The 27,136-nt window shown below is 38.1% G+C and overlaps 1 protein-coding gene across 1 annotated transcript in view; it reads left to right on the top strand.

Annotated features, from left to right (window-relative positions):
* Positions 1-2,466: 2,466 nt before the first annotated feature.
* LOC135204672 (carboxypeptidase B-like) overlaps positions 2,467-27,136 on the top strand; it is a 25,859-nt gene continuing 1,189 nt past the window's right edge. The window contains exons 1-11 of the mRNA XM_064234827.1: positions 2,467-2,598; positions 3,207-3,331; positions 5,519-5,621; positions 10,410-10,494; positions 11,350-11,505; positions 16,708-16,853; positions 17,013-17,103; positions 17,822-17,937; positions 18,651-18,740; positions 21,660-21,744; positions 26,992-27,119. Of these exons, the coding sequence (XP_064090897.1) occupies positions 16,809-16,853; positions 17,013-17,103; positions 17,822-17,937; positions 18,651-18,740; positions 21,660-21,744; positions 26,992-27,119 (555 nt within the window). The 5' untranslated portion in view covers positions 2,467-2,598; positions 3,207-3,331; positions 5,519-5,621; ... (1 more) ...; positions 11,350-11,505; positions 16,708-16,808. The remainder of the gene's footprint in view (positions 2,599-3,206; positions 3,332-5,518; positions 5,622-10,409; positions 10,495-11,349; positions 11,506-16,707; positions 16,854-17,012; positions 17,104-17,821; positions 17,938-18,650; positions 18,741-21,659; positions 21,745-26,991; positions 27,120-27,136) is intronic.

Consider the following 27,136-nt stretch of genomic DNA (forward strand, 5'->3'; position numbering starts at 1 on the left):
GAGTGCGGTAATCCTCCTTAATGTAGACGATGGTAAATAATCACTCTCCTCCTATTTCGTCAACGTGTTGGGTTGGTGAAATTCATCTGTTCTCTTTTTTATCGCAGTTTCAATCATTTGAACGACATAGCCTTTGTTTGTCAGCAATCAGCAAATTCGGACAAGTTCGTTATGTATATGTGTAACAGCTTATACCCATAAGGAGGGGTAGGAACAGACCCATATGGATGGTTAAGGTACGTTTGTTCCGCTTAAGATACAGACTACAACTACTGGGTGCTGCCGGAGTGACCAGACCAGTGCAAGATACAGTTCAAAGATACTATAAGCAGATTCCCGGGCTTCCCTGTGATTGGTTGAGGCATGTGCGGGAAGGCGGTGCTTATAATACAAACTTCGCTAACCGTTACAATATGTCTCTCTACGATGTGGTGGTGTGTGTGATAGTTATTGGAATATGAGAGGTGTTATGAACAAGTTGATTCAGCAATCCTTTCTGTTCTGCCTAGAGACTAAGAGAAATTCTCTTCGCGTTTCGTAATCAAGATTCAGTGCTTAAAGCTTTGAGGCGTCATGATGATGGAGTCATCCGCCGAAGAATGTAAACTCATAGTTCATACATGTCCGGAAACATACCGTGATGGGTGTATGGAGATCACGTGTTGTTGTGCATGGGCGGAAGTTGGAGAGGTCGGTTTTGATCAGGTCTAATGGAGTGCGACCATATGTACATGTGTGCGTAACAGTGTACATATATTCCCTATGTGGAAGATGACATATAACTCGGCACTTGGGGCCGTAACACGAGCTAAAACGGACCTATTTTGAATGGGAGCTTATCTACTGCCGAAGGGCTGGATGGATCTGGAAGTCCCTAGTGATGGGGAATGAAGTGTTAGTACTACTACCTACATGTCAAATTGACTGGCACTATTAATTAACTGTATATTCTTGAATGGGGAGAATTATTGTGATTGTGCATTTGTTGACTGGTGTTTAAAGATGAGGTAGTTGTTGCAGAGAAAAGGAATTTGGACGGGATTCGTCCAATCCTCAGTTTTATTTTGGTTTCCCCATTTTATAATTTGATTTACCATTTTCTATGTGGGTGCGTCATTGGGAGTTTTCTTATGCTTCTTGTAGAAGGTAGACTGACTTATTTAATTAATTGGTGCGTTAATGGTTTTACGAATAAAGTCTACCTTTGTAATTCTGGGTCCAATTTAGCCATCTTACTTTGCTATGAATGAGGGGATGTGTCTTGTGTGTGTGTGTGTGAGTGTGTGTGTGCGTGTATGTGTGTGTGTGCGTGTGTGTGTGTGTGTGTGTGTGTGTGTGGAGAGAGAGAGAGAGAGAGAGAAAAAAAGAAAGCCAAGCCGGCCATCACTTTCAAATTGTCTTTGCTTCCTCGGTAAGTAGAGTCATACGCCTTAAAAAAAGAAAGAAAAAAAAGGTGTAACATATAGTATGTATATTTTCCGGGCAGAGTTTCTGTTTCTCAATTTTGCTGCAGACAATCGCCTTTTCTTAATTTGTTACCTGAATGAATAGAAAATTGCCGATTTGCTTTGGACTCTCATGCACAAGTGGCTGAAACAGAGTTGAAGCAGAGATTCTGAAGCCGTTGAAAAAGTAGAAAATCCAACACGAACAACTATAAATTGGTCCCGAACCCTCCTTGTAAATCTGAAGTCACTGTAACAGCAGTGTCGGACGCAGCATGGCGCTCTTGTGCAATCTTTTATGAAACACCTACTATTTGACATCACTGCACAACTGTCCTGTCGGGACAGGTGGCCAGACGTTGTTGATGCACTGAAGTGAAACTGACAGTACACTGCCTATGTGAACTCTAGAGCGAGACTGAGAGCTTCCAGGCTTGTGATTGGCCTATCAACAGCTAATCAGGAGCGTCTTAATGGACTGGCCTAGACATCAGATGGACGGGTGATGTGAGTCTATTATAGATCTGTGTGAGTGTGTGTGTGTGTGTGGTAGGCGAAGCCTCCTCGTCCTGTAGCTCTTTTTTTTAATTATTATTACTATTTTTTTTTAATTTTGAGCTATTTTATGTGTTTTTGAAGCCACGTGAGCAAGGTATTTCAGCAGAAATGATATACTCCCACTACTGTTTGTTTATCTCATCATCACTGGTAGCTATTATGGTAGAAAGACAAGGATCAAGAAACGTAACATTTCCGAGAAATTTCATATATTTATTATTGCACATTTAAAAAGAAAACATGCTATTACTTCTTGGGGCTTGCGGGGTAAGTTGAGGCTTGTGTGGTTGGGCGGCAACTTGAGTCTTGGGGGACAGTCCCCCCCCTCCCAAATTGCGCCCCCGCCAGTTCCTTCTGTCGCTTGGTCCAGGTTGCAGGGATCTTCCACCCGTTTCTAAAAGTAGAGGAAGAGTGGAAGCATGGCTTCCAGAAAACGTGTTTTCCAATGATACCCTTATTCATGATGTTTCACTGGTTCCAGGACGATGGGTCTTCCAGGCAGAGTTGGATATCCAGTGGCTCTTCTGCAGCTCTTCATTGCTGTGGTGCTGCTGTTCGTTGGAGCCTCCGAGGGAGCAACTGTGGATTATGAAGGGTTTGTGTCAAGCTGTTAGTTTCTTACGAGGAAAGCTATGGTGTCACCACTATTGGCAAGGGAAATAACGTGAAACAGACTACTACATTTCTTCGTGATGTGTAAGAGCCAGCCATATCTTTTCTAGTGACAGTAGGTTAAGTAGAAGAGTCTGTATGAATAGCTAAAGTCAGGACTGTAATCAGACTGTTGCGAATACACATCCCAGTTATACCAGTAGCAGGTCAGTGCAGCGGCGATTATGGCCGGTACACTGTTTTAGATTTGTTTGAAGATACTGTGATACAATTATGACTTGTAATTTTACCTTTATAGCTGTTTTGTCTTTATTTTGGTCTATATTATTTATTTATTTAATTATTATTTAGTTTTTATATTTATCTATTTACCTATTTATTTATTTTTTGCTTTTGTCTCATCTGCGCATTGATTTCAGATTCGGTGTCCAGATTTTTTCTTCAGCTTTCGTTCAATTTCCCCGTTTCTTGAACTTCATATTTCAATTCGATTTTCCCTTAACGTCTTCCTTCTATACTCTGTGTCTGTTGATACATCTGTGTGTATATTGTATTTATTATTTAATGGAGAAAGTAAAATCTGATTTGCAGGTGGAAGATCTTGAGTGTCGACCTTGAGAAAACGAGCGGAGACGCTTATCCTCCCACCCTGACCAAACTGGAAGAAATGGAAGCTGAGGGATACTTGGTCGTCCTGTCTTCTTCCAAAAGCAAAGGTGAGGACATGTCAGCGGCGGAACTAGTTGGGGTTGGGGGGGTGGGGGGCGGTGGGGGGATGGGGGTCGGTTTCAAGGAGGTGCAATGCACCAGGGCCTTGAATTAAGCTTGTAAAGTTGGAGTCTCCTAATGGCCCTTCGACCGAGGTTTCAGGATGAATGAACTGCTGCTTTGGCGTTGTCTGGCATCTTTAAGGAAAAGGTGCCATCAGTCAGAAGTTGGTAGTACTTTTTCAATGAAACATATTGTCATTATTGTAGCAAATGATATACTGTACTGAACTAATGCAGTCTATAGTGCCCAGTTCGTGGGGGTGCTGGTGGGAATCCTCATGCTTGGAAAAACTTATATTTTAATGAAATTACCTCGTAGTCATGTTTTCAAACGGTATTCCCAGCTCTGAAAAGAGAAAAAAAAATCACAATTACTTAATTTCTTTCCCACATGCATCATTCATCTCAGTGGACGTCCAGCTCGCTCCCTTTAATGACAGAATTGGAAGGAGCGTGTAATGAATTTGTGAAATGAAGGGAAGTAGAGAATACTTGTGGGAATGAGATGAGGAAATGAGAGACCTAACATAGGAACAAAATGATTCGTTAGAAATTCAATGACACAAGAGGTTATTCACAGTATACAGGAAGAAGACAGATACTGTAGTCAAGAAGAAAACGGGAGAGAGAAAAGAGGGCAAGTCGTGGAAATGAAGGGGTGATTACGGTAGAGTACTTTAGGGAGTGTAAGCAGGTTGGGTATACTCAAACACGAGCAATATGCAATAGCTGTATTTTCACACAGTTCAATACATGATGAGCAGCAGTGCACGTGACAGTGTTGAGGCTACGCTTACCCAAGCGAGACTGCCCCAGACTCAATTTCTCCCGCCTTAAACACATTTTGGTGGGAATGCAAGTAACTACTATGGCTCATATGGAACATCCTACATCCCTTCTCTAAAATAAATGTATTACACTTTTCATGAAATTGAAGGTTATCAAGTAATTATACAGAAGGAGAGTGTAGATAGAAAGTGGAAAATTGGAACAATGCCAGGAGTTGCTGGAATTACGAGATAGAGACACTATGATACTGTGGTGAAAATGTGATAAGGAAAGTATACAGTATTGATCAACTAAGTAAGACAGGTGGTGGGAAGTTTGATATAAAGGAAACAACCTGGTTTCAGAGAACGGATCTGATTTGGAAATCAAAAGAGTTTGTTATGAAATATTTATGTTGGAAGTTTACAATTATAGAAAAAAGTCGCACGTGGCATAATGTAGAACTAATATAAGTTTATGAACCAATTGGCGGGGAAGCAACGTAGTAGATGACGAAAAGGAGGCAGAAGACACTGTTGATAGCTACAGAGTTCTGTATAATATAATTTGCAGAGCGGAAAGTTACTGGCTTGTTTAGGAAGTGAGTTTGTTGTATTAGAATTCTGGAGCCTTATAGAGAGGAATTTGAATGGAAATAGTCTACCGCAAAACTTAGTTGTGTAACATTAATCTTGGAAAAGAACGGCAGTGCTATAGTCTATTGCTTCTGATCATTCTTGATGAATATTATGGCCATTTCATTTGTATGGTTGGGTTCTTTTGCGGTTTTGGAAAAAGGATGGAGTGTCAATTGAGATATAGAAAGAGTCATAAAAATTTGTAGCATGAGTACAAAATTGGAAATGAAACTTCATGGTTGCAGAAAAGACTAATACCCATTCCTTAGCCTATATTATCAAGAGTTCTTGAAACAAGTGTGGGAGAGACCATGATCACATTCCCGTCAGACGAGAATTTCTGAATGAAGAGAGCAGCAGAAAGTCACAGGATGTAGGGAAACGAGTTCCATTTTAAACTGTGTTAAAAGATCCACTTTCAGAACCCCAGTGAACGAACCTAATTGTCGCATGAAGTTGACTTTCAAAATAGCATTATAGAATCTGGAAAGTTTTCTTTTCATGTTTGTTGTCAGCTCATTCACAGTAGTACCAGTCTATCTTGCCATTCTTGTTGTCTTGAGAATGAGAATCATTGCTGTTTTCATACCAGTCATTCTTCTTTTATCTAACGTCTTTCCTGCATTTATAAGGAAAAGTTAAAAGACAATTTTTTTCCCTCAACAACAGGTCTCGCTAAGATGTCTGGATTTTGCACCTTCTAAATCATTTCATTTCCAAACAACAGGTACCGCTGAGGTAGCTGTGTCATCAAAAGCTTTAGAGGATCTGACCAAAATGCAGGAAGATGGACTGATAACTTTTGAAATAGTATCTGATAACTTTGGCAGGTAAGTCCTTCAGATGAAGGTGTTTCTTCTCTCTTGTAAAGTTCTCGCTTTGAAATGTCATTTTATATTCTAATATATACTACAAGTAATACATTCAGATTCACCTCATAGTTTCGTACAGGTCATTTTTACATGATAATGTAACTGTTAGATATGGTCATGTTTTAAAGTAGATGCTTCTTCAGTGGAAACTGCAGGTTTTGTTTTGTGAACAGGAAACAGGAGCTTATTCCATATATCTTAATTGGCCCATGGTTTTATTTAATCAAATCCTTTGTTTTAAAGGTGTCTGATTATACACTTGAATACAAGGAGTTAGCTGTTTATAAGTACTTGTAAGCATTGTGATAGGGTTTATACTCCAACCTCCTTGATAGCTCTTCATATTTTGACTTGGCCAGTGATTTTGACGTAGTACACTAAGCCCTAAGCTTGTCAGTCTTCAACCTTTCAAAGTATTTTTCTCACTATGATGGGTTTTTCGTAAGCTATTTTTTCTGAAACCAAATAAGAGTCAAAGACAGACACATACTTTCACTAGAATTAAATGTCTGTGGGAAGTCTTGAATGCTCAAGTGCAGACTAAACTAAGAGGTCTTTGCTACTAGTCACATGTATAGCTCCTTACCGGGCAATTGTTTATTATTAGTCTAGTGGCCCTATGATAGTATGAGCCATTGCCCCGAGGATATAGTCCAGGAACCAGGTACGTTTATTTGACTGTCTGAGTCAGTAAGGTTTGACAAGTATTTCTCAACTGAAATTTACTGTAGATTTCATAGATCAACTTCTTACCTGCACCAGCCCGGCCGTTCTTATGATATGACTCTTTTTACTTGGCAACATTGCTATATTCGTCAACTATGTATTTGATATGGAGATGGTGTACACTATAGGGAACAGTAAGAGGACATAAAATGTAATTTTAACGAAAAATAAAGTGGCATTCAAAATATATGAACATTATCAAACATCAATGCTTATCATAATGGAAATTAACACTTTTTCTGTCATACCCAATATGGCAACATGTAGAGATTTTCAATCACCAGACACAATCCTTTGTCATTTTTGTATATTAAATACAGTCACTAATTATATACAAAATAAATAGACATTATGAATACTGTAGTATAATATTATTGTGATAAAAAAAATGAAGGAGCTGAAGCAAATCTGTCCCAGACCCTTGACAGCACTGTGGTCTCTTATACGACAGTTAGTTACATAAGCAGTTTTAAATGAAAACACATGCAAGTTTACAAATGATACATGTCTAAATTTCGAAAGAATTGTGCATGTCCATACAGAGGGTATTTCACTGGAACTCTCTCTAGAACTGCAACCTTTGACGAAGTTCAACAGAAGCTAAATCAAGGACAAACTTTTGCATTCAGAACCACATTTCCAACTGATAACTATTCTTCTTCAACTGACTCATCACATTCCTCTTGCTTCACTCTCAGTGTCACTTTGCCCATGAGGAACTTTTTCAGTTTGATCACTAAGAGAATCAGGAACTATGGGACCCGTAAACCAATTCAGTTGTATATTCCTTAGTTCACCTGTTACAATGTGGATGAAGGTGATTCATGTCTCCTTCATCTGATGATTTCCACATGTTGGCAAAGAAGTTTGCACGAAGGATATGCCGCTTGAGGATTGCTTGGTACAGGGAAAGCGTAGATGGCCCCATTCCTTTGATATTTTTCAAAGGAGTGTTATTAGAGTCTTTGAACTGATACTTCACAGTGAATATACTCAAGCGAGCTGCATTAATGTCTTTAGTTTTGTTTTACCCGTACAAAAAACACAAAAACTCTTCCAGAAGAAGGCAGGTGTCCCCATTGTTTAGGAGCCAAGTTCTCCAAATGCTCTTTGGAACCTTGAATAATTATCTACACTATTCAATTGACGTAATTTCCCTTTGCCCTAAACAAAGTTTTCTTCCTAGTGTCTGCCAGCAACATCGATATACTGCCGACTGTTGTTGTTTGAATTTCAGATGTTCATATAAATTGTAAGTGAATTATTCAAACTGGCGTGATACAAAAGAATCACCAACACATGCGGCTGGAGTTTAGGCTGTGAATAGGCTTCACATGCTGCATCATCCGTGTATCAACTTCAATGTGGAACTCGCAAGTGGCTTATACTCTTCCCTTGTCATGTGTCCATCCCCAACAGAATACAGCAAGCACTTGTCATCAGTAACATAAAATAGTCTCTTATTGGCCAGTACATCCCAACACTGATCATCATACCACTGCTTAGCCACGAAGTGAAGAAGGATGTCTCGAAGGAAGAGGATGACAAGTCTGCACAGAAATTCCTTGGCCTAGTCTGCTCACCACCGGTGATATTGAAACCAGCTACTGAACTCAATCACTGAAGACTTTGGAACACCTCTCTTGTGCTAACCTTAATAATGGGTACTGAATATGTGTTGCTGACAAAATGAACCTCTGTTAATATACATGTTGCTGTCTTTGAAGTTAACAGGTATGTTAGTCAAAGATCTGATAATAAACATGGCATCAATTACTAAGACATCCACAGATTCTGGTGCTGTACTTATAACTTTTCATTCCAATTTGTGCAGAAGTGCAGACTTTGCAGTACAACTCAATGAACTGTCTACATTTCCAAGGCACAAAGGAACAGGGGTCAAGGGATACTTGAAGACAGTTGTAAGTCAATATGAGTTGTCACAGCAAGAAAAAGTAGTTGCCCAAACAGATCTCGCATTCCTTTCACCTCTACTATTTTTCTTCTTTCCTTGTTCACCAACTTTCCTTTTACATCATCATGAAAGAAGTTTTCAACTACTTTCCTGGGGATTGGTGCCTCAAACCTGGAGCTGGAAGTCAAGCAATCCGTCTTGAGCTCGGTGTGTGCATCTTCTCGCCAATCCTCTGTACTGGTAGAAGCTCGCTTGTGACTTCTTCAGATGCAGCTTTTCCACTTCCAGTTGAATATAAAACAGAATTCTCAATAGGATCTGCAAATGGATCCTTAGTTGTGTCCATAATATTGAGGATTATTTTCAAATCTGATGCATCTCTCTGGATTCTTGAAGATGGTATCAGTTCTTGGGCTGGTTCATCAAGTTCCGCTAATCCTGCTTTCGCCATGAAGCTTCCAACAAGAGCACTTCTTGTTGATCTGAGGCTATTCCACCTCTTACGTGCACCAAACTTCTGACTCATCGATGCTATCTATCTCTGTCAGTCTTGATGCAGCGTCTGCATTTATGGTCTGTTCCATTTAAGATCAACATCACATTGACTGAATGCTTTTAATGTTCAGCAACTACATCACACACAAAGTCACCCATCTGGCATAGCTTTGATGGCCAACTGCAAAAAACAGGGGAATTATCACAATAATGATTATTCATAGCAATACAAACATATAGGTATATGATGAAAAGTGGATGACCTTTTATGAGGCACATAAGAACACAACACAAACATCATACAAGCCGCTAAAATGGCATTTAATTGGGAAGTTCAGTAGTGCATCACTAGTGGTGTTAATCATGTCACAATGAAATGAGCATTTCTCTTGACAAGACTGTAAAAACAGGTTATACAGAGAAAATGTTCAGGCCGTGATAAGTAAGAAGTTAAGCTTTGAAATCTACAGAAAATGTCAGCTTAGGAATAATTCTCAAACCTTACTGACTCTGACAGTCAAATAAATGGACCCAGCTCCTGTGCAATGTTCCGTCCATAAGATGGTAAGGTGTGAGCGGACGATTATAAACCTGGCGTCGACCTCCTGACTGTGCTTGACCGGGGATACTACACATACCAGGAGACCAAACCTGGAAACCATCTGATAACCTGAGGGGCTTCCACATTTAGGAATGATCTTTCCTATCTAAAAAAAAAATATATTTAAAAAAAAAAATTTCGGTAACTCAAATAGAATTCTGAACAGGTTGTACTTTCATCATTTTCATGGACAATATTTGATTACTTATTCTATAGGTTGATTAGGAAAGTGTTACATGAATATGTTTGTTATGAAATAGGGGGTTTCGTCATGTATGACGTCTGGCTATTTCTTCCTGGAATTTTGGATTAAAATGTAAGCTACTGCTGGTTAGCAAGAGAGAAACGCGTTTTCTTCTTATGCCTATTGTGTGGTTTATTCAGACCTCAGGACCGCAGTCCTGTAGTCATCTTTTGTCATCTTATGGTCACTTTTGTTCAGGTTTAGGTCTTTTAGAAATGTCATGCGACTGTTTTCTTACAAACGCCTGGGGTTTAGGTCTATGTCCTTCTCACTAGATTTGATTTAATTTGCTTGTAAGCTGTTTGAAGGTCTCTACTGTTTTGGTCTTGACTTTTTTATTTTATTTTTTGTTTTTTTCATTTTGAAATATCCTGGTATAATTAACTTTGCTGGAATGTTCAGTATTGTATATTTTTATTGTACAGTATGATTAGACATCCTTGCATATGCACATGAATGCATTTAAGCATCAAGTTTATATGCATTTGGAGAGACTAAATATATGTGCCTAATTATCCGGTAAGTGTGAACGTACGGAGAGGATAAGAGAGAATATAATGGATAATCATTAACAAAGCCAGTTAGCCTGTGGTTTCTGTAATGCCTTTACCTCTATTGGCCTCTCTTCAGCTGTCTACAACAGCATGTTTGTTACTATGGTATTGTAGAGGCTGTATTGAAAAGTTAAGGCTATAGAAGTAATGCAGGTAGAAGGAAAATATTATATTGGTATGTTTGATCAATGTATTTATCATTCTATTGAAGGGTATTGGCCTTGGAGGATACCAGTAAGGTGAAAGTCCTTCCCAGCGCCTCAGCGACATTCAGCTCTTTCATGGATTTCAGTCAAGTGAGTCCCCTTTCTGACCAAGGTTTTTCTCTGGGAGTTGTTGCTGCAAATTATTAGACTAATTCCTTTTCAAGTTACAACACAAAATCTTTTGATATTACCATGGGAAATTATTATTAGTATTATTATTATTATTTTGGTAGAAGACCCTCTTTTAGGCAAATGCTGTTAAAAAGGATGGCAGAATTAAGCGAGTTGATTTTTTATATTGTTTTTTCTATTTTCCTTACAATTCGCTTCTCAGGCTCAGCGATGTTTCTGAGTAACTGGCCAATATTCATATTGGGAATTTTCAGCATTTATAATTTTTGAAAATTCCCAATATGAATATTGGCCAGTTACTCAGAAACATCGCTGAGCCTGAGAAGCGAATTGTAAGGAAAATAGAAAAAACAATATATAAAATCAACTCGCTTAATTCTGCCATCCTTTTTCTTTTTACAGCCTTATTATTATTAAAAAAAAAAAAAAAAAAATTGTTATTATTACTTAATTATTATTGATTTTATTCTTATTATTATTATTATTATTTTCTTAATAAACCTATTCATATGAAACAAATCCACCACAGGGGCCATTGACTTGAAATCAAGCTTCCCAAGATTATGGGAGGGAAACAATAAATCCTATAGATGTTGAATAGTAGCTACCCATCTGGGATGGTGCAATGCACACTTCCACTGATGTATCAAAAACAGTCTTAGAAAAATTATGTAATATATACGTATACATATGAAGGTATTGCCTTGCTTTTACAAACAAATCTTCCCTTAGTCATATGCTGACTCTTTATCACAAGCATTACTGATGTTTCACAATTAATCCTGAGCTGTTTTGAAATGCTGGCTATGACAGATATCGAGTTACTTGGTAGGCTTGCCATCCCAATACCCAGACAGAGTCGAGTGGATGAAGTTGGAAGGAGCGTCGAGAACCGCACTCTCTATCGAGTTCGGGTGACCAACAACATCACAAATGACGTAACGAAGAAAGTTTTCTTCATTGACGGAGGTAAGTGTTGAAGATGTCATCGTTGCCAGAACTGTTTTTCTTTATTACCTTGTACTACATACTCTTGATGAATAGAAGCATTCATTCTATGATCTAGCTGATATCTGTCGTTTTCAGTTATTTTTACATCATCCTCTTCCAGCCCCTTTCCTATCGGGGCTGAACTTGGACTTATATGGCATCAGGAGTGTCACTGTTCATCTCAGCAACCTCAAGAACTATGGATTAGATTCTAGCCTGTCTGTCCATCAGTCCTTTGAGAGAGCAGTGCAGTAACCTATCGCCTGTCTTCACCAAACTATCCGCTCAGTAGAAGTTGAGTGATAGTGATGTGGCCATGGTAGAGATTTATCTCAGAGAAGTCAGTAACAGACGCAGTCCTTCCCATGGTTCTTCTACAGGGGCAATACCAAGTCAAGAGGAGGAGATTATTGCAGCACACTTCTATCTGTGGTTCTTAAAACAGCTTTGGATGGAATAGCGAGGCGAGTCACTCATTGGATAGGCATTTCAAAGACAAGCTGCTGGGCAGAGTCACCGAGTTATGGTCTAATTCATTCCAGCTATTAATCACCAACACACAGTAGCGACACAGTAGATTAGGTAGATGTGGCACATGCATAGCTAGTAAGGGAATGCCTGAATTCCGTGTTTCTGCCATCGTAGGCTTAGACTTGCTGTGATAAAAGTGCAAATGATTTCTTCAGTAATACATCTGATTGCTGATGTTTACAAATAACTCACATGCCTTTCTATTTAGATCATAAACACGCTGATTTATATTGATGGTTTAACAATACCAGCAGAAAAAATGATGAGTTTAACAAACAGTCTACTCAGGCAAGCGAATGGCGGGCATTCAATAGCGACACTTTACCTGGCTGAGCGAGTGCGAGCAAAAGGTGATTTAGTTTCTAACATAAACTAAATGGCACGAGTAGGTTCATGTTAAAAAATGCATGAAATGTTGTCTGCCAGGCTTTCTGGGGAGATGCATGAATGGGACAGACGCTCATATCAGCTGGAGAGCAGAAATTGTCAGATAATACATTGCGCTGGGGCAATGGTACCTACTGTAGGTTTCTTTTCACAATATTTAGCATACTTAGATAATTTTTTCCTTAGCATACAAATGATCATTGTTCATCGACTGGACACTTTCTGGTTCTATTTCGCCAAATAACTTGGACAAAATTTGAAATCCCATGAGTTCCCATCATCCTTATATCTGGATGTCATCTATAGGTACTGTGTGAAAGACCACCTAGACCTATATATATTTGTTCATTGTTAGGCATTCAAACAATACTTAGGTAGAATGAATAACTAAAAGTTACAATAAATAAGCAATTTTGACTGAAATGGACCGAATGTGAGCTGAAAAGAAGTTCAGTAGAATAAAATGCCTGGTGGATCAACAGAGAGGCCTGGCTGGCATTCACTTGTCCACCCTCTGTGTTTCAGCGGTACACGTCAATAATTCAAGGTGACCTTTCAGTTTACGGATGTAGATATTACTTAGGTATCATAATAAAGTTATTCTTACTTAGTTGGATGCAATGCAACTGTAGTACTACATAGAATGAAGTGTGAATGACAGGAAAATCTTTTGAAAATTTTGAAGAGTCTGAGAGCACAGGTTTATTGTAGCTTGAGATGCAGTTCCTACAAATGAGATCAAACATGATTATACCGAAAGCTCGTTGTTTGTTCGTGTTTGATCTGAGAAGACGCCCTTATTCAAACTCGTCTTTTGTATACTGGTATTGTTTAATTATCGACGCAAATCGGTATGCATATAATTCACATAAATAGTTTACTATGAGATAGTTTGGTATTGGTGCCTTAGACCAACGAGATCTGAGACATCGATTGTCAGGGAGTCACTTAATCATGTGGATATATGGTCTGAAACCCAACAGAGCCACGTTTCTGTAGCATAACACAAGGGATACAGGGCAGACTGTTGGTAGTATACGAGAAGAGATAGAAGCGAATCAAGTGAAAGAGAAAATTTACTCAAGACAGTCACTATGTGATATGCTGCGCGAGAGCCTGGCGCCGGTATGACCTTGGCAATAGGCTAACAGTTGAGCAGACTATAACTGGTTCACTTAAGGTAGATTCTTGGATGAGCCCTATGCCTACAAGACGTTAGTTCGGCGGCCGCTGATTGGCTGGGAGCTGCCTACCTCCCGGTACCAGCCAATCAGCAGCCGCCAGACAAACGTCTCGTTTAAGCATAGGGCTCATCCAGAATCTACCTTGAGTGAACCAGTTATAAGTAGATGGCGTCACAGGAGACAGATAGTGATATGCTTTGGATTGCCAAATGCACTAAATGGAGCAGCCGTTTTGTTTATATATATATAGATATATCTATATATATATATATATATATATATATATATATATATATATATATATATATATATATATATATACTATATATATATATATATATATATTGTATATTATATATATATATATATATATATATATATATATATATATAGATATATATATATATATATATAATATTATATATATATTATATATATATATAATTATATTATATATATGTGTGTGTGTGTGTGTGTGTGTGTGTGTGTGTGTGTGAATTTTCATCACATCCCCGTGATTCATATATAAGGCATCTAAGCTAACAAAACAAATGTCCTTTAATATCCAGTTCGCCCTACCTCGGAATTAATATATTTTCATATATGTTAACCGAAGGGGAATTTTTTTTAGTTGATAATAATTTCGTCCTCCCGTGGATTCGAACCAGCGGACAGCCAGAGAAGAAATCAGGACTGCAGTGAGGTTATATTCCTGCGCTTCCTACCGAGCCCATGAACACCAATTCCTTCCGGTCTGTTACCAGAAAATTCAACGATGAAACTAAGATGTGTACTCCAAAACCCCTGCTGTCTGAGACTGCGCTCTCTTGAACAGCATGGTGGTCGAAAGCAGCATTAAACTCAAGACCAGTCATATGAACGTCATAACCACATCATAGGAATTTCTGCACATTTGGAAGCCGAGAGAAGTGCATCGAAAATTGAGTTATATTTCCATATTTTAGCCATTGCAATACATTATTTCCAGGAATATTGAAGTCATTCCCTAGGGTATCTACTAAAAACGTGCACAGCACTCTACACACACACACACACACACACACACACACACACACACACACCAGAGAGAGAGAGAGAGAATGCTTGTATTTATTTTACACATTACTGTATTAATAGTTTTTTTTTTCAGTACTATGGTATTTTGATAAGTAGGTACACTAGATTTGTAAATGTTAAAATTCCTTAGGTCACATATTGAAAATCGTCAGCCCTTGTGGCCACCAGCATTCTTGTTTCTCTTACTTGTCTTCGTAATCCTTTCTACGTGTTTAAAGGGATTTAAGAAGTCAGTCCTGGGACATATATAGATCATCATGCACGTAGTTAAGTGAAGACAGATTGTTTGGATGGATGTCCATCACCACGTCTGTCTGGCATGCTGACTTGTCATTATAATACTTTGTATTTGGTTGGAGGGGTTTCACTATTATGTGGTACAAAGATAGACCACTATGAGTATTCTCCATCAGTATGTCCAACAACATGTTTGCAACAATTTTCTCCCTACATGTTGGTTGCAGAAAATCTTGATACTAAGGCAGACCATTTATGTTGCATATAAGTGAAATGAAGGGAGATCATTCCTCGATGTCCACCAGAGATTTTGTCACACTTGATTCACAACATTTCCTGCGTGTCAAATGGGTATCGCTCAGACTAGATGCAAAAGTAGACTATACTGCACAGATTTGCATGAAAGGTGGTCTGTCAGTGCCTCGAAATGTGACTCTTATCGTACTGATGCAGTTGTTCCTTCTAAACATTCACGGGGATTTTAGTCAAACTTTTGGCAAAAGTAAATCACCGTGCAGATCATTAGGCTGATTCTCCTCCTCTTGGTTTTCTGCTGTTGTGTCTTGTACACTTGGCTCGTCAGTGCTACTCCACACAGACTTTCAAGAGAATTTCTGTGGAGTCTGGTACAACGGTGGACCATCAACCATAAGAATTGAATGAAAGGAGAGCATTTTTCTACTATCTCTTCATTTGTCTTAGCGTCATGTCGAAGTGAGCTTGTCATTGCAACTCCTTTGACGTTTCTGTAATGATCCAATCAAACCTGGTAAAAAGGTAGATCATTAAGCATGCATACACTGCCCTATCTACCTCGACCCTCAACCTACAATAGGAGCCATTTGGGTACATACATTTGAGATGTACAAATACATCTCGTTAGTAGGAAATCACTGGAGCTATTTACTTTTACAAGAACTGCAACGAGGTTTTCCATTGGGAAGCCTTAGAGAGAAGTTGGTTAGGGGTTGGTATGGGTCATTATTGCCTTAGTAATACGTTCAGTTATTATTATTATTGTTGTTGGGAAAAACTCTCTATCGCGAGAGCATATATAATGTTCTAAAGGGTCCACAATAATAAAGTGTTGCGAGTCCGTGTATAATTATTAACACTTTACAAAAAGCTTTGCAGCCAGAAGGATTGATAGGGGAGAGGAAATCACCTAGTTGGAGTTAACTGCCCTCTTTCTTCATCACCTGGTCCTTAAACGAGCTAACGACCGGTGTCAACGATCTTCAACGACTCTTGTTTATTTCTAAATTCACCTCAGTCCATGTTGTAACTAATTGTTCCTTTGGTCTGAAGATGAACCCAGGGAAGGGTTCGAAAGCTTTTCGTAAAGTTTTAAAAATTATACACGGACTCGCAACACTTTTTATTATTGTGGACCCTTTAGAACATTATTATTATTATTATTATTATTATTATTATTATTATTATTATTATTATTATTATTATTATTATTATTATTATTATTATTATTATTATTATTATTATAACTGTTGTTGTTTTGGTGGTCTTTTTTTCTAATCCAGAAATTATGAAGAAGAGGTCGGAATTTTTTGAACGCTGAAGACCATTGTGTAATAACTATGAAAGATGCATGACACTTTAGGCTCAGTCAAAGGTTTAGCCTCAGTTCCGTATCCACTCGTATATTCAATATCGAAATGGATAAATCAGAAACCAGAAATTGTATCAAGTACAAATTTCACATGTAGTAACAATTGTCCTTTTCATCCGGTTGTGGTTCTGTTTGCAGGTATACACGCTCGTGAATGGGTCAGCCCATCTGCTGCTTTATACGTCATAGAGAAACTTCTCGCTAATACGGGGCTTACGGAGAGTATTGAATGGCAGATCATGCCCTTGCTAAATCCCGATGGATATGTCTATACTTGGACCCAGGTCAGTTGATCGGATATTCTACCTATACCAATTCTGTTGCCATTTGTTGCATCTGATAGTCAACGTTATACCTGATAAATAATATCTAACCTTTTGATGTTATTGTTATGGGGGACTATAGATATTAAGTAGTTTTGATGCTCCTAATTTCTTTTCTAGAATCCTATGTGGCGCAAGAACAGGGCTCTTTCTACCTCCTCCACTTGCGTCGGCGTTGACCTCAACAGAAATTTTGGGTATCAGTGGGGAGGTAAGTCTCAGTCATCGCCAGTACTGAATTTCACTCTTCTTTATTCGCATCGCAGGAAAATCTCATCCATTTTCCTTGAGAGGTCCTGCCTCCCATGTCCAGTGGAAGATGGGTCGTAAACAGGCATCGTCATTGTTGCTGTAAGTCGGTGGAATGGGAAAGTAGTGGGTGATATCACGTTCAGTCAGGTTCCCCTGGTCCCCAGAAGAGTTGGAGGACCCTAATGACCCCCACCTTGCTAGAAGCTATGAGATGGGAGGTTGAAACGATTGGAGATTTGGCGTAGAACCGAAAGTGCAGGAGAGACACGAAAGACATGGCACTGGCCCTTTGCAAAGCTGCTTGCTGGTGCCAAAGGCCATGATGATACTAATGCGATGATACTATCTCTTTCGACTGCTGGGTCCATACTGTTGCTACTGTCTGCTTTGAATGTGTTATAATTCAGTCCATTCCAAATTTAATTTGAGTATCCTATAGCTGCCTATAAAGCTTGCCTGGCCTTCCACGACAGTATGCTGAGGCTAATTCCTCCCTTCCTCATCTGCTTTTCTCGCACATTTCAGGCATCAGTAATTCCTAACTTCATATGTATATTTTGTGACCATGCGCATCTCTAAATTCATCTGTTACATTCATTACAAAATTCTTCATGACAAAGAAGTGCTGGTTATAAAACGATGCAGTTTAATGCAACTAATTTCTCCTCCTTTTCAAGGAAACGGGACAAGCAGTAACCCTTGCTCCAATATTTACAAGGGAGCGTCAGCCTTTAGCGAACCAGAAAGCAGGGCTCTCAGAGATGCCATGTTGCCCCTGACTGGCAAAGTTAAGGTATTATATTTGTTTGATTTTCTCGTCAAGGCTTTTATCATTGTCAGAATTATCCTTCAGTTCTAATTTACTATTTACATATGGGTAACAATGCGTACGGAATTCGTATATTTGATCAGACCTCTAATAACAGCTAAGATTTTGAACTCGGTGGTTCACAAGAAGCAGAGCCTGAGTTATTGCCAAATAGTTTAACTGGCCAATAGTGTCTATGAATTACTACTGTATCTCGTTTCTTCAATATGAGTATGGTAATTACCACCCGATCTAAGACCAATAAATCACATATCAAATTCATTATAGGACTAACCCAATGGAGAAAAGTTGAAGCAAGGTAGAGTTAAAAGAAGCTTTATAAAATAGCACACCAGAATCTCGTAGTACAGCAACATCGGTAACTACTATAATATATGTTTATATGAAAAATGAAATTCATTTATCATAGTAGTAACTGTTTTCATTGACAGCATAATCCAAGACTTATGATCATTTATCAAGATAATAATTAAATAGAGCGCATTTCAAAACATGATCATTTCAATCTATAGACCGATATCTATACAACGTCTGCAATGATAACTTGAGACAAAATAGTTATTTAAAGGTAAAATCGCGTTAATGAAAGAATTTTGAAACTAATCTGACTAAATTCATTATTCATCTCTACTGAATTATAAACTGAGTGATAATTCTGGGCGCAATTTCCTTTCTAGGCCTACATCACTTTCCACTCGTATGGACAATACATCATCTACCCTTGGGGCTATTCGACCAGCGTCACCCACCCACTTACTAAGACCATGGTAACGGTTTTATTTATTTATCTATTTTTTTTTATTCTACGTAGACTGATTTATGTGTGATTGTGTTCATGGGAGTGATGCAGAAAGAAAAGAAACGGGAAATAAAAGTACTTCAGCGTGATCTCATTAACGATGTACATGAACACATGTATGTACTAGTATATTTGGATTTCAAAACAGGATGTTTGATTGAAAGCACCTTCCTCCTTTCATTTCCTTGGCTGTTGATTGATTGCACGAGGGAACTTGCCAACCAAATGCTAATTCAAGTACTGTTACATCCCAAGAGATGTGCTAAATTTGGATGTCTTTAAGAAGGGTAAAAATGTTATACTATCATAATTTATGGACATTTTTATTTCTGCCTCTGTTGGATGAAAAATGAGATAAGAAGCCATCATTACTCTTCATAGAACAACCAGGCCATAATTCACAATGGTTCTTTGGCTGTCGTTCATGTATTAGGTGGAATGGCTCAGGCAGTACTAAAGGTTAGTAGTACTAAGCCACAAGTTAGCGCTCATGTTTTCCTTTTATGTTTATCATGATCAACTTCATTCATTATGGGAACCTTTCCATATTGTTAACTCTCCTGACGTTTCTCCCTGACCCAAGTTTAGAATATCTTTTACAGATTCATGATGGCTTTGTAACAAATCAGCAACTTATCAAATCCTGTCAGTGATTTGTTATTACAGGATCTCTCTAAAGCCCATCATATTAAGTAAATGGCAGGAATTGACGAATGATGAATATGACACTAAAAAGACGAAGCACATTAAATCAACTGACATGTTGCTTTTTTTTTTTTATTCCAAAAGAGCCACATCGAAGACACATTATTCATTTTCGAGTGTGTCACCGTGGTCTGACCCGATCAGTTTCGATGTCTGTCGTGATTGTCTGACTGTCACCCAACACCAGTGTACTATATATAGTATATCAGGTGTCTGAAACAAAATCCTTGCAACAAATTTTGTCAGATTCCACGGCAGTTTCAGGGTTAAATCTTTGAGTTCAATCTTTAAGTTCCTTTATTTGAACTGTTTTTACTTTTTCGTCTAATAATATTATAATAATAATAATACAGTTAAGAAATTCAGTCACGTGAAGAACAAATTGTAAAAAAATCCTCAATTATATATTAAAATATATTTCTATGTAAAAAACAAAGACTTCCGAAAGTCTTTGTTTTTTACATAGAAATATAATATATAATTGTGGATTTTTTAATAATAATGATACAGTATCATTTTTCGTAAACAATTTCTGTTGTGCAAAAGAGTACTATACCGTCATATTCCGCCTCTCATCTATTTATTTATTCTGTCTTCATCGTCACCATGAGTTTGAGCTTCTGGTGTCTGTCTCTCCTTTCCTCTTCTCTGAGGTTGTTACAGACGATATTTATTAATTTTATTTGTATTGAAATCTGCTGGCTGCTCTACTCGAATTGGTCCCTCGTTGGCCGAGTGGACTTCGCGTCGGCTACTAATCCGGTGGTCCGAGTTCGATTCTCGGCTCGGCCAACTCGGAACTAGAGGAATTTATTTCTGGTGATAGAAATTCCTTTCTCGATATAATGTGGTTCGGATCCCATAATAAGCTGTAGGTCCCGTTGCTAGGTAATCAATTGGTTCCTAGTCACGTAAAAAATATCTAATCCTTCGGGCCAGCCCTAGGAGAGCTGTTAAAACTAAGATATACTTACTTTTTTACTCGAATTGATCAAGCCGTATTTAAATAAAACTCCTCAGATAGCGAGTTTTGATTTCATCTGAAAAGATGCCTTGAAAATGTTAACCCGACTGGCAGTTCCATGAAGTTGCTTTCTGTAATTTCCTAGTTTTTTACCTGATGGCTTGCTCCTACGCGTAGGCACATTTGGCTAAATAAAAAAAGACGTAAATAAATACTATATATACTCATGTCTTTATATGTGTGTGTGTGGTTTTTACTGTTTCGTGCATTTCCTTTATTACAATTCCCCCATTCCTTGTTTTATTGTGACTTTGCTGGTGTAAAACGTGGGGATTTCACACACCACCTAGGGACATATTACCCAAAGATGGAACAAGATGGCGAGCAGATTTGGTAACAATGGCGCCCAGTTTCTCCGCCTGTTCCTCACTGGACAGAACTTCTCAGAGCAGATCCTCTTCTTTACCGTTTCTTCCTTTCCTCCTCCAGTCGTCTTCATTCCTCTTCTTGTCCCGTTTATTTCTATACAAAAGTTTTATTCTTCGTGAACGCTTTTGCTTGTCTTCTGAAGCCTGTTTTTACCTTTACTGAAGAAGCTGTTGTGTGGATTGTGATGTGGGGGTGTAGCAGCACTACCATCTTGAATAGACATTCAAGATGGCGGTGGTAGTAGAGGTTGAGGCAAACGTCTTATTTCAATTTTCAAGACAGCTGAAGCTTAACCTACAATAATTATGGATATCGTGTTTGTAATGGGATCATGACATCTGTAGTAGAGTTTATTAAACATGGTTTCTCTCTCTATACCTTCCATGCATTTTCTTTTTTGTAAGCATCTTATCCAAATGAACATGAGACATGTCTGTACTCAAAGCTTTGTTCCAACACCCAAGGATGACACCTCGTTAGTTTAAAGGCAACATCTCTAGATTTAAAATAAATAAATAAATAATATCAAGCTGTTATTTGCCAGTTGTGGTTCCTATATATCATAGCTTTTATAGATAATATAACTTAATTTATTGACATCACTGAAGATTAAAGTTTAAGCATATAGTTTCATTATTCAGTGTTTTTTCTTGTTATTTTTTTTTCTAAGCTTTCAGTAATCTGAAAGTGTTGTTATGATTTGTCCTATGTGGTTTGTAATTTATGGGGCGGAAATCCGAGATTTGCCAATTCTTATTTAATTGTGGCTGATAAACTTTCAACCCTCAGAATACTGCTGGAAAAGCGATGGCCCGAAGAATTAGAACAAAAACTGGAGCTGTGTACAGTGTTGGCAACTCAGCTCGGCTTCTTTGTAAGTAACTGAAATTGTTTTCGTTTAGTAATTTGTTACCTTAATAAATGCAAAATAAGAATCATTTTGTTGTTTGGTTTCGATATTTGCTAGTATGGTCACTGTATATAGTAGTCTATACCCAAGTTATAATTGCATTTGAAGGTCATGGTTGCTGCAGCGGCGTTGAGTTGGCAGTGAATTTTTTTTTCTGATCATTTCCTTTTCTGTCAGACAAAGATTCATCGTGAGTTGTCTATTCCAATGAGCAATTGTAATTTTTCTTTTAATAAGTAAATTCAGACGCCTTTGGAAGAGTTCTTCCTTTAACTGACAGAGTAAATAGAATAATTACGTGCCCTTCCATCACATGCAACACTTCAGCGCTCAAAATATAATACAAGGTGGCGATACTTTTTCATTATTACTGTGAAAACTATCAAGTTAAAGTTTTTCTACATTCAGTTTTCGTATTTAGCCCTCTGGACCTGACTACTGTAACCACCACAGGTCTCTAGCTGGAATTTAAGTTATATAATCTGTGCACTAACTATTATAACTCTCAATGCATTGTTTCTCTCCAATATTATTACTGTTATTACCAGTATTATAAATATTGTCTTTTATACTTCCTCCGTTATTGTGTGGATAATGCCGTTTATTCTTTTTTTTATCATGTCTCGTGTATCTAGATTGTGCATGTTACTCTCTGTATTTTGTATATTCCATGTATATGGCCCTGAGCTGAAATAAAGGATATTATTATTATTATAATTAATACACAAACAAGGGTTTGTGGGTCATATTTATGCGCCAGTGATGAACTGCATGTAAGACAGTAGTCATCAGCTTGTCATCGATTGGTCTTCTTCTGCTTGATGGTGATTGGTTGAAAGGTTGCCTCCATGAACCATCCGGTTGAACCAGTGTCAAGGTTGCATTGCTGTGATTAGGACGAGCTAGTCAGAGATTAGGCTGACTGGGTGGGCTATGTATTGGAAGATTCTATTGTGTCATTGCTAGTTGGTATAGTTTATTGTATTGGAGGTCTTCACATTTTGGTATGTAAAAGTACCAACTGGGTTACATTACAGGAAGATTTGATGATTAGGATTTTCGGCTCCTTAAGGAACTATAAACACTTATTACCAGTAGCTCTTTCTGTGGCACTACTGCTGGTAGGTATGAGGCTTTGATGGGATGGGGAGCAGTATGTGGTTAATCACAGTTACTTCCAATGGCGCTCTCTTGAGCTATTATACGACAACTTCTTTGGAAGTCAGGCTAATGTAAGTGGGAGACTGTCCACATAACAGTGCTCTGAATCTGATAGACTACATTTATTTCTTTTGGGGCAGCATCTATGGAAGAAGCAAGGTTTTTCCTTCTAACAATACTTGAGGTCTTCATGGATGTTATAAAAATCAACACTAATGGCTTGGCCATTGTTAGGTGTGGCATGCGCATTAAATTTTATATGCCATGCAGGGCATGCTGATATTGCTTATGTGTGGTGCTCATACGGTCTAGGCATGTTGGTAGAGCATGACTGGGGCTTTTTATCTTGGGTGTTTTGGGGTGGTGATGGAGTGCACTAACTGTTAAGGGTTTTTTATCTTCTTCATCTATCTCCTTATAGGAGCAAATGTCATTTACGAGTACCCGGGCCGTATGGTCATACCATAAGGAACCACCGTGGGTGACAGATCACCAAATGCTAACGCTGATGATGCTGTTCTTATGCAGGATGCAGTAAATTCCAGATCTGCTCATTCAAGACCTAGACTGAAATCCTTTTTATATACTTCTGTTATGAAGCTGTTGTTGAGTAGCATCATCAGCAGTACTTGATGAAAGGAAGCTTCTCTTTAGCTCTGACCCTTGATGTGCAGCATAATCAAAGGACACAACAGACGTGAGTTCTGTGAGGAAAGAAAGCTTCCCTTCATCGATATCCTGGTCATGAGAAAGTGATGCTGACTTGGAAAATAAAAAGCTTTTGTCGATTTTTCCAGGTAACAAAAGTCTGTCAAACGCTCCAGTCTAGAACGTTGCTTGAATATGCACAGAGAATGCCCCAAATGTTTTAACTGCAGTGTCTTCAGTGCTTGCGTTTGGAAAGTTTTCAACTGCTGTTCCTCTCAACTTCACCTTACCAACCAGGTACACCACGTAATGGGTACTCCAAAACAATAGGTGAAGGAATAGCTCCATCACTCCTGCAACCAAAGAAATAACTCCCTGATCATTGACCATCATTGAGCTTATAAAGTATGAGTATTGAACAACAGGAGAGAGGGCACATTACTGATACTGTTAAATGACCAGCCACGCCTTGCAACACTGACCAAGCCATTTGAATTTTAATTCACTGAAATTCATGAAGGCTTCAAGACTTCATAGAGAGAGAAGGCTTGCCCTCCACAGTCATGGTGCCTTTGGGAAAAAAAAGCGCCTTACAGATTTCAGTGTACTGAATGCTGATGCTCCCTTTGCCACATTACGACACCCAGGCATTTCACGGTGGTGAGCTTTCAAATACCCCACAGCTTCAAGATCCACCACTAGCACATAAGAATAGCCTGTATAGTGGACCCCGTATTCGCGTTCTCCGGATTCGCGGACTCACACATTCGCGGATTTCTCTCGGGAACATTTCCCCACATTATTCGCAGAAAATTCGTCTATTCGCAATATTTTTCTATGAGAAATATCCACAAATTCCAGTTTTTTTTTTCAATTTCATCATAAAATGCACTTTTTGTGATAAGACTATTTAAAAAATCAGGTATAGAAATTTTTAATGGGTTTTTCTTAAGTTTTAGCTAACAAAATAGGAGGTTTTAAGCATTTTTATAGGGGTTCCAACTATTCATGGGGGCGGTCTGATACGCATCCCCCGCAAATACAGAGGGACCACTGTGTTCCTATTTTACTCTTATTCTCACCCATTATTAGACTGCAGTTCTATTTACCACTATGGACATTAAATAAAGGAAAATATTCAACTGTGTGCAACCCCAACTAACAAAACTGGCAAATAATTAACTGACAACTCACAATTGACGTCTTTCCTAAAAAAATAAGTTCATTGAAAACTAGGAAGGTTTTACTGCAGAATTGATTTAACTGAAGCAGCGATGATTTTCGACGAATCCTGCCTGAAAAGAAGGTTTCTTACCCAATTGTCATTATGATATTTAATCAGTTTTTCATCAAATCATAAGAAAATTTAGCAGAAGGTCACAAGTAAGTTCACAAAACATTAAAGAAATGAGCAAATGTCGAATGCATATATATTGTTCAAAATGTAATAATTTCAAACAAAATGTCAATATCTAATTTTCCAGTTTGGTGCGCTGGAACTACTCTTCTAAACTATGTATTGTTCATTGTGTACATTCTGATTTTTCTGTGGAGGTTAGCTAATTATACTCGAAACTTATGTGAAGTAGAAATAGCCATAGAATGTTCCCAATGTATGGATTGCTCATATGACAAAACGAATGGAGCGGTAAAATGGATAAGTTACCGTTTTTACGATGCTTATTTGCAGCAAATAGCAGTGAATACAGAGGATTCAGACATCAAGAATATAAAGTACAAATTAAAGCTAAAAAAATAGATGTAAGTCTGAATAGCAACATGTGCTTCTGCATGTCTTTAAGTAAGGAAAGTAAACCCAAGACTGGAAGAGCTGAATATAGATGACTTGACAGAACCCAAGGTTTGAGAATCGGATATGCAGTCAGCTCTCAAGAACAGGCCACAGAAAATGACACCTTAGAAAATACAAAGACTCTTCAGTGAACAATGCATAATATGTATTTTTGTTTTTTGGTCCTGTACACACATTCATTGAATGATGGGGTCCATTTTCCAAAGTTTTAACATCTGTTACATTTGATAATAAGAACAGCATTTCATTATGAGCTGGTTTAGTAACCTTAAAAATTTTGGCACAACGATGAGTCTTTTGAGAGGAACACATTTAAGTGAAGGAGTGGATTCTAGAATTTTCGTTTGGAAGTCATCTGGTGCAATATTTCAAATAATTACTGCTTGGAAACCAAATAAATCGGTTCATAGTTGGCCGACAAGATTCAAAATTGTTGGTGAAACGAAGTTGCCAGAGTATTTTATGACTGAATGACCTGTGTATGGCTAGCTCAAAGACAATATAGTATTTCAACTCTGTGGTCTGATTACCATACATGATAATACTATTTTATTGAATATAATGGCAGAATTTACAGAATTGATTGTATACAAAATTCCCTCAATTCTGCTAATGACTTGCTTTCCTGGAACACTGGTATGTCTAAGCAGCTGTCCGATGTTTATCATGCTGTAGGCCATCAACGGAATTTCGGGCTGGTGTCATCCATCAGAGACGGCGGGTCAGGGGCAGGCTAAGAGTCGGCAATGGGTATTCAGGTGTGTGTAGTATGTCGGGAACGGGCTTTAGTCGTCTTGGAAGACCTGCAACCATTGTAGATTGAATGATGGATTTGCTTAAGGAGATTTGCCTCAGGCCGCCAATGAGAAATCGACCCTTCCCCTGTGTCTCCAGATTCATCTTAACAGCATCCGGAAGATAACAATCAAAATCTGGTCGAAACAGGTCGACGGAAAAAGTACTAGAAATACCAGAAATAGATGATAGAAAAAAGAAAGAAAAAAAAAATGGCAATGTGAAAATCTAAGGATTTACAACCACAGGTTTCAGGAATCTGCTGTCATAGCAAATAAAGAATTTCTACTGAAAAGAAATATGCCATTTATATCGATAAAAAACATGAACATTGGCCAACTATTGACTACTATTGATGCGCAGGAAAAGCGAATTATAAGAAAAATTGAGAAAACTCAGCATAAAATCAATTTGTTTAAACCAGAGCCATATTATTCAACAAAACTCGCTTCAAAGAGAGTCTTCTCCCTTCTAATAATAATAATAATATAATAATAATAATAATAATAATAATAATAATGAAATATATTTTGTGGGATTTTTATTTCTGTAAACAAAAATTCTGTAATTATATAAAAGGATAGAAATTCTTTCTTGTAGTCACATTTGATATTAGATTGTGTCAAAAATACATTAATTATGTAGATGACAAATGGGACGAAAGATTCTTCTTGCCAAAGGATAATATTTATGTTGGCCTGGCGCGTGAGTCCCTTCAATATTATCTCGGTGCTACAATTGACATAAATAGATACACTTCAACAAAGGTTATTATTGCGGAATCCTTTCAACAGACCCTGCCGCTGGAGCATCTGATGACTGGGTGTCGTACACACTGAACACAACTTACGTCTACACAATTGAGCTGAGAGACACCGGATCCTCCGGCTTCGCACTGCCTGCGTCTGAGATCTTGCCAACTGTGAGTCATCATTTTTC

Source organism: Macrobrachium nipponense, chromosome 47 (assembly GCF_015104395.2).
Source record: "Macrobrachium nipponense isolate FS-2020 chromosome 47, ASM1510439v2, whole genome shotgun sequence".
NCBI classification, from domain to species: Eukaryota; Metazoa; Arthropoda; class Malacostraca; order Decapoda; family Palaemonidae; genus Macrobrachium; species Macrobrachium nipponense.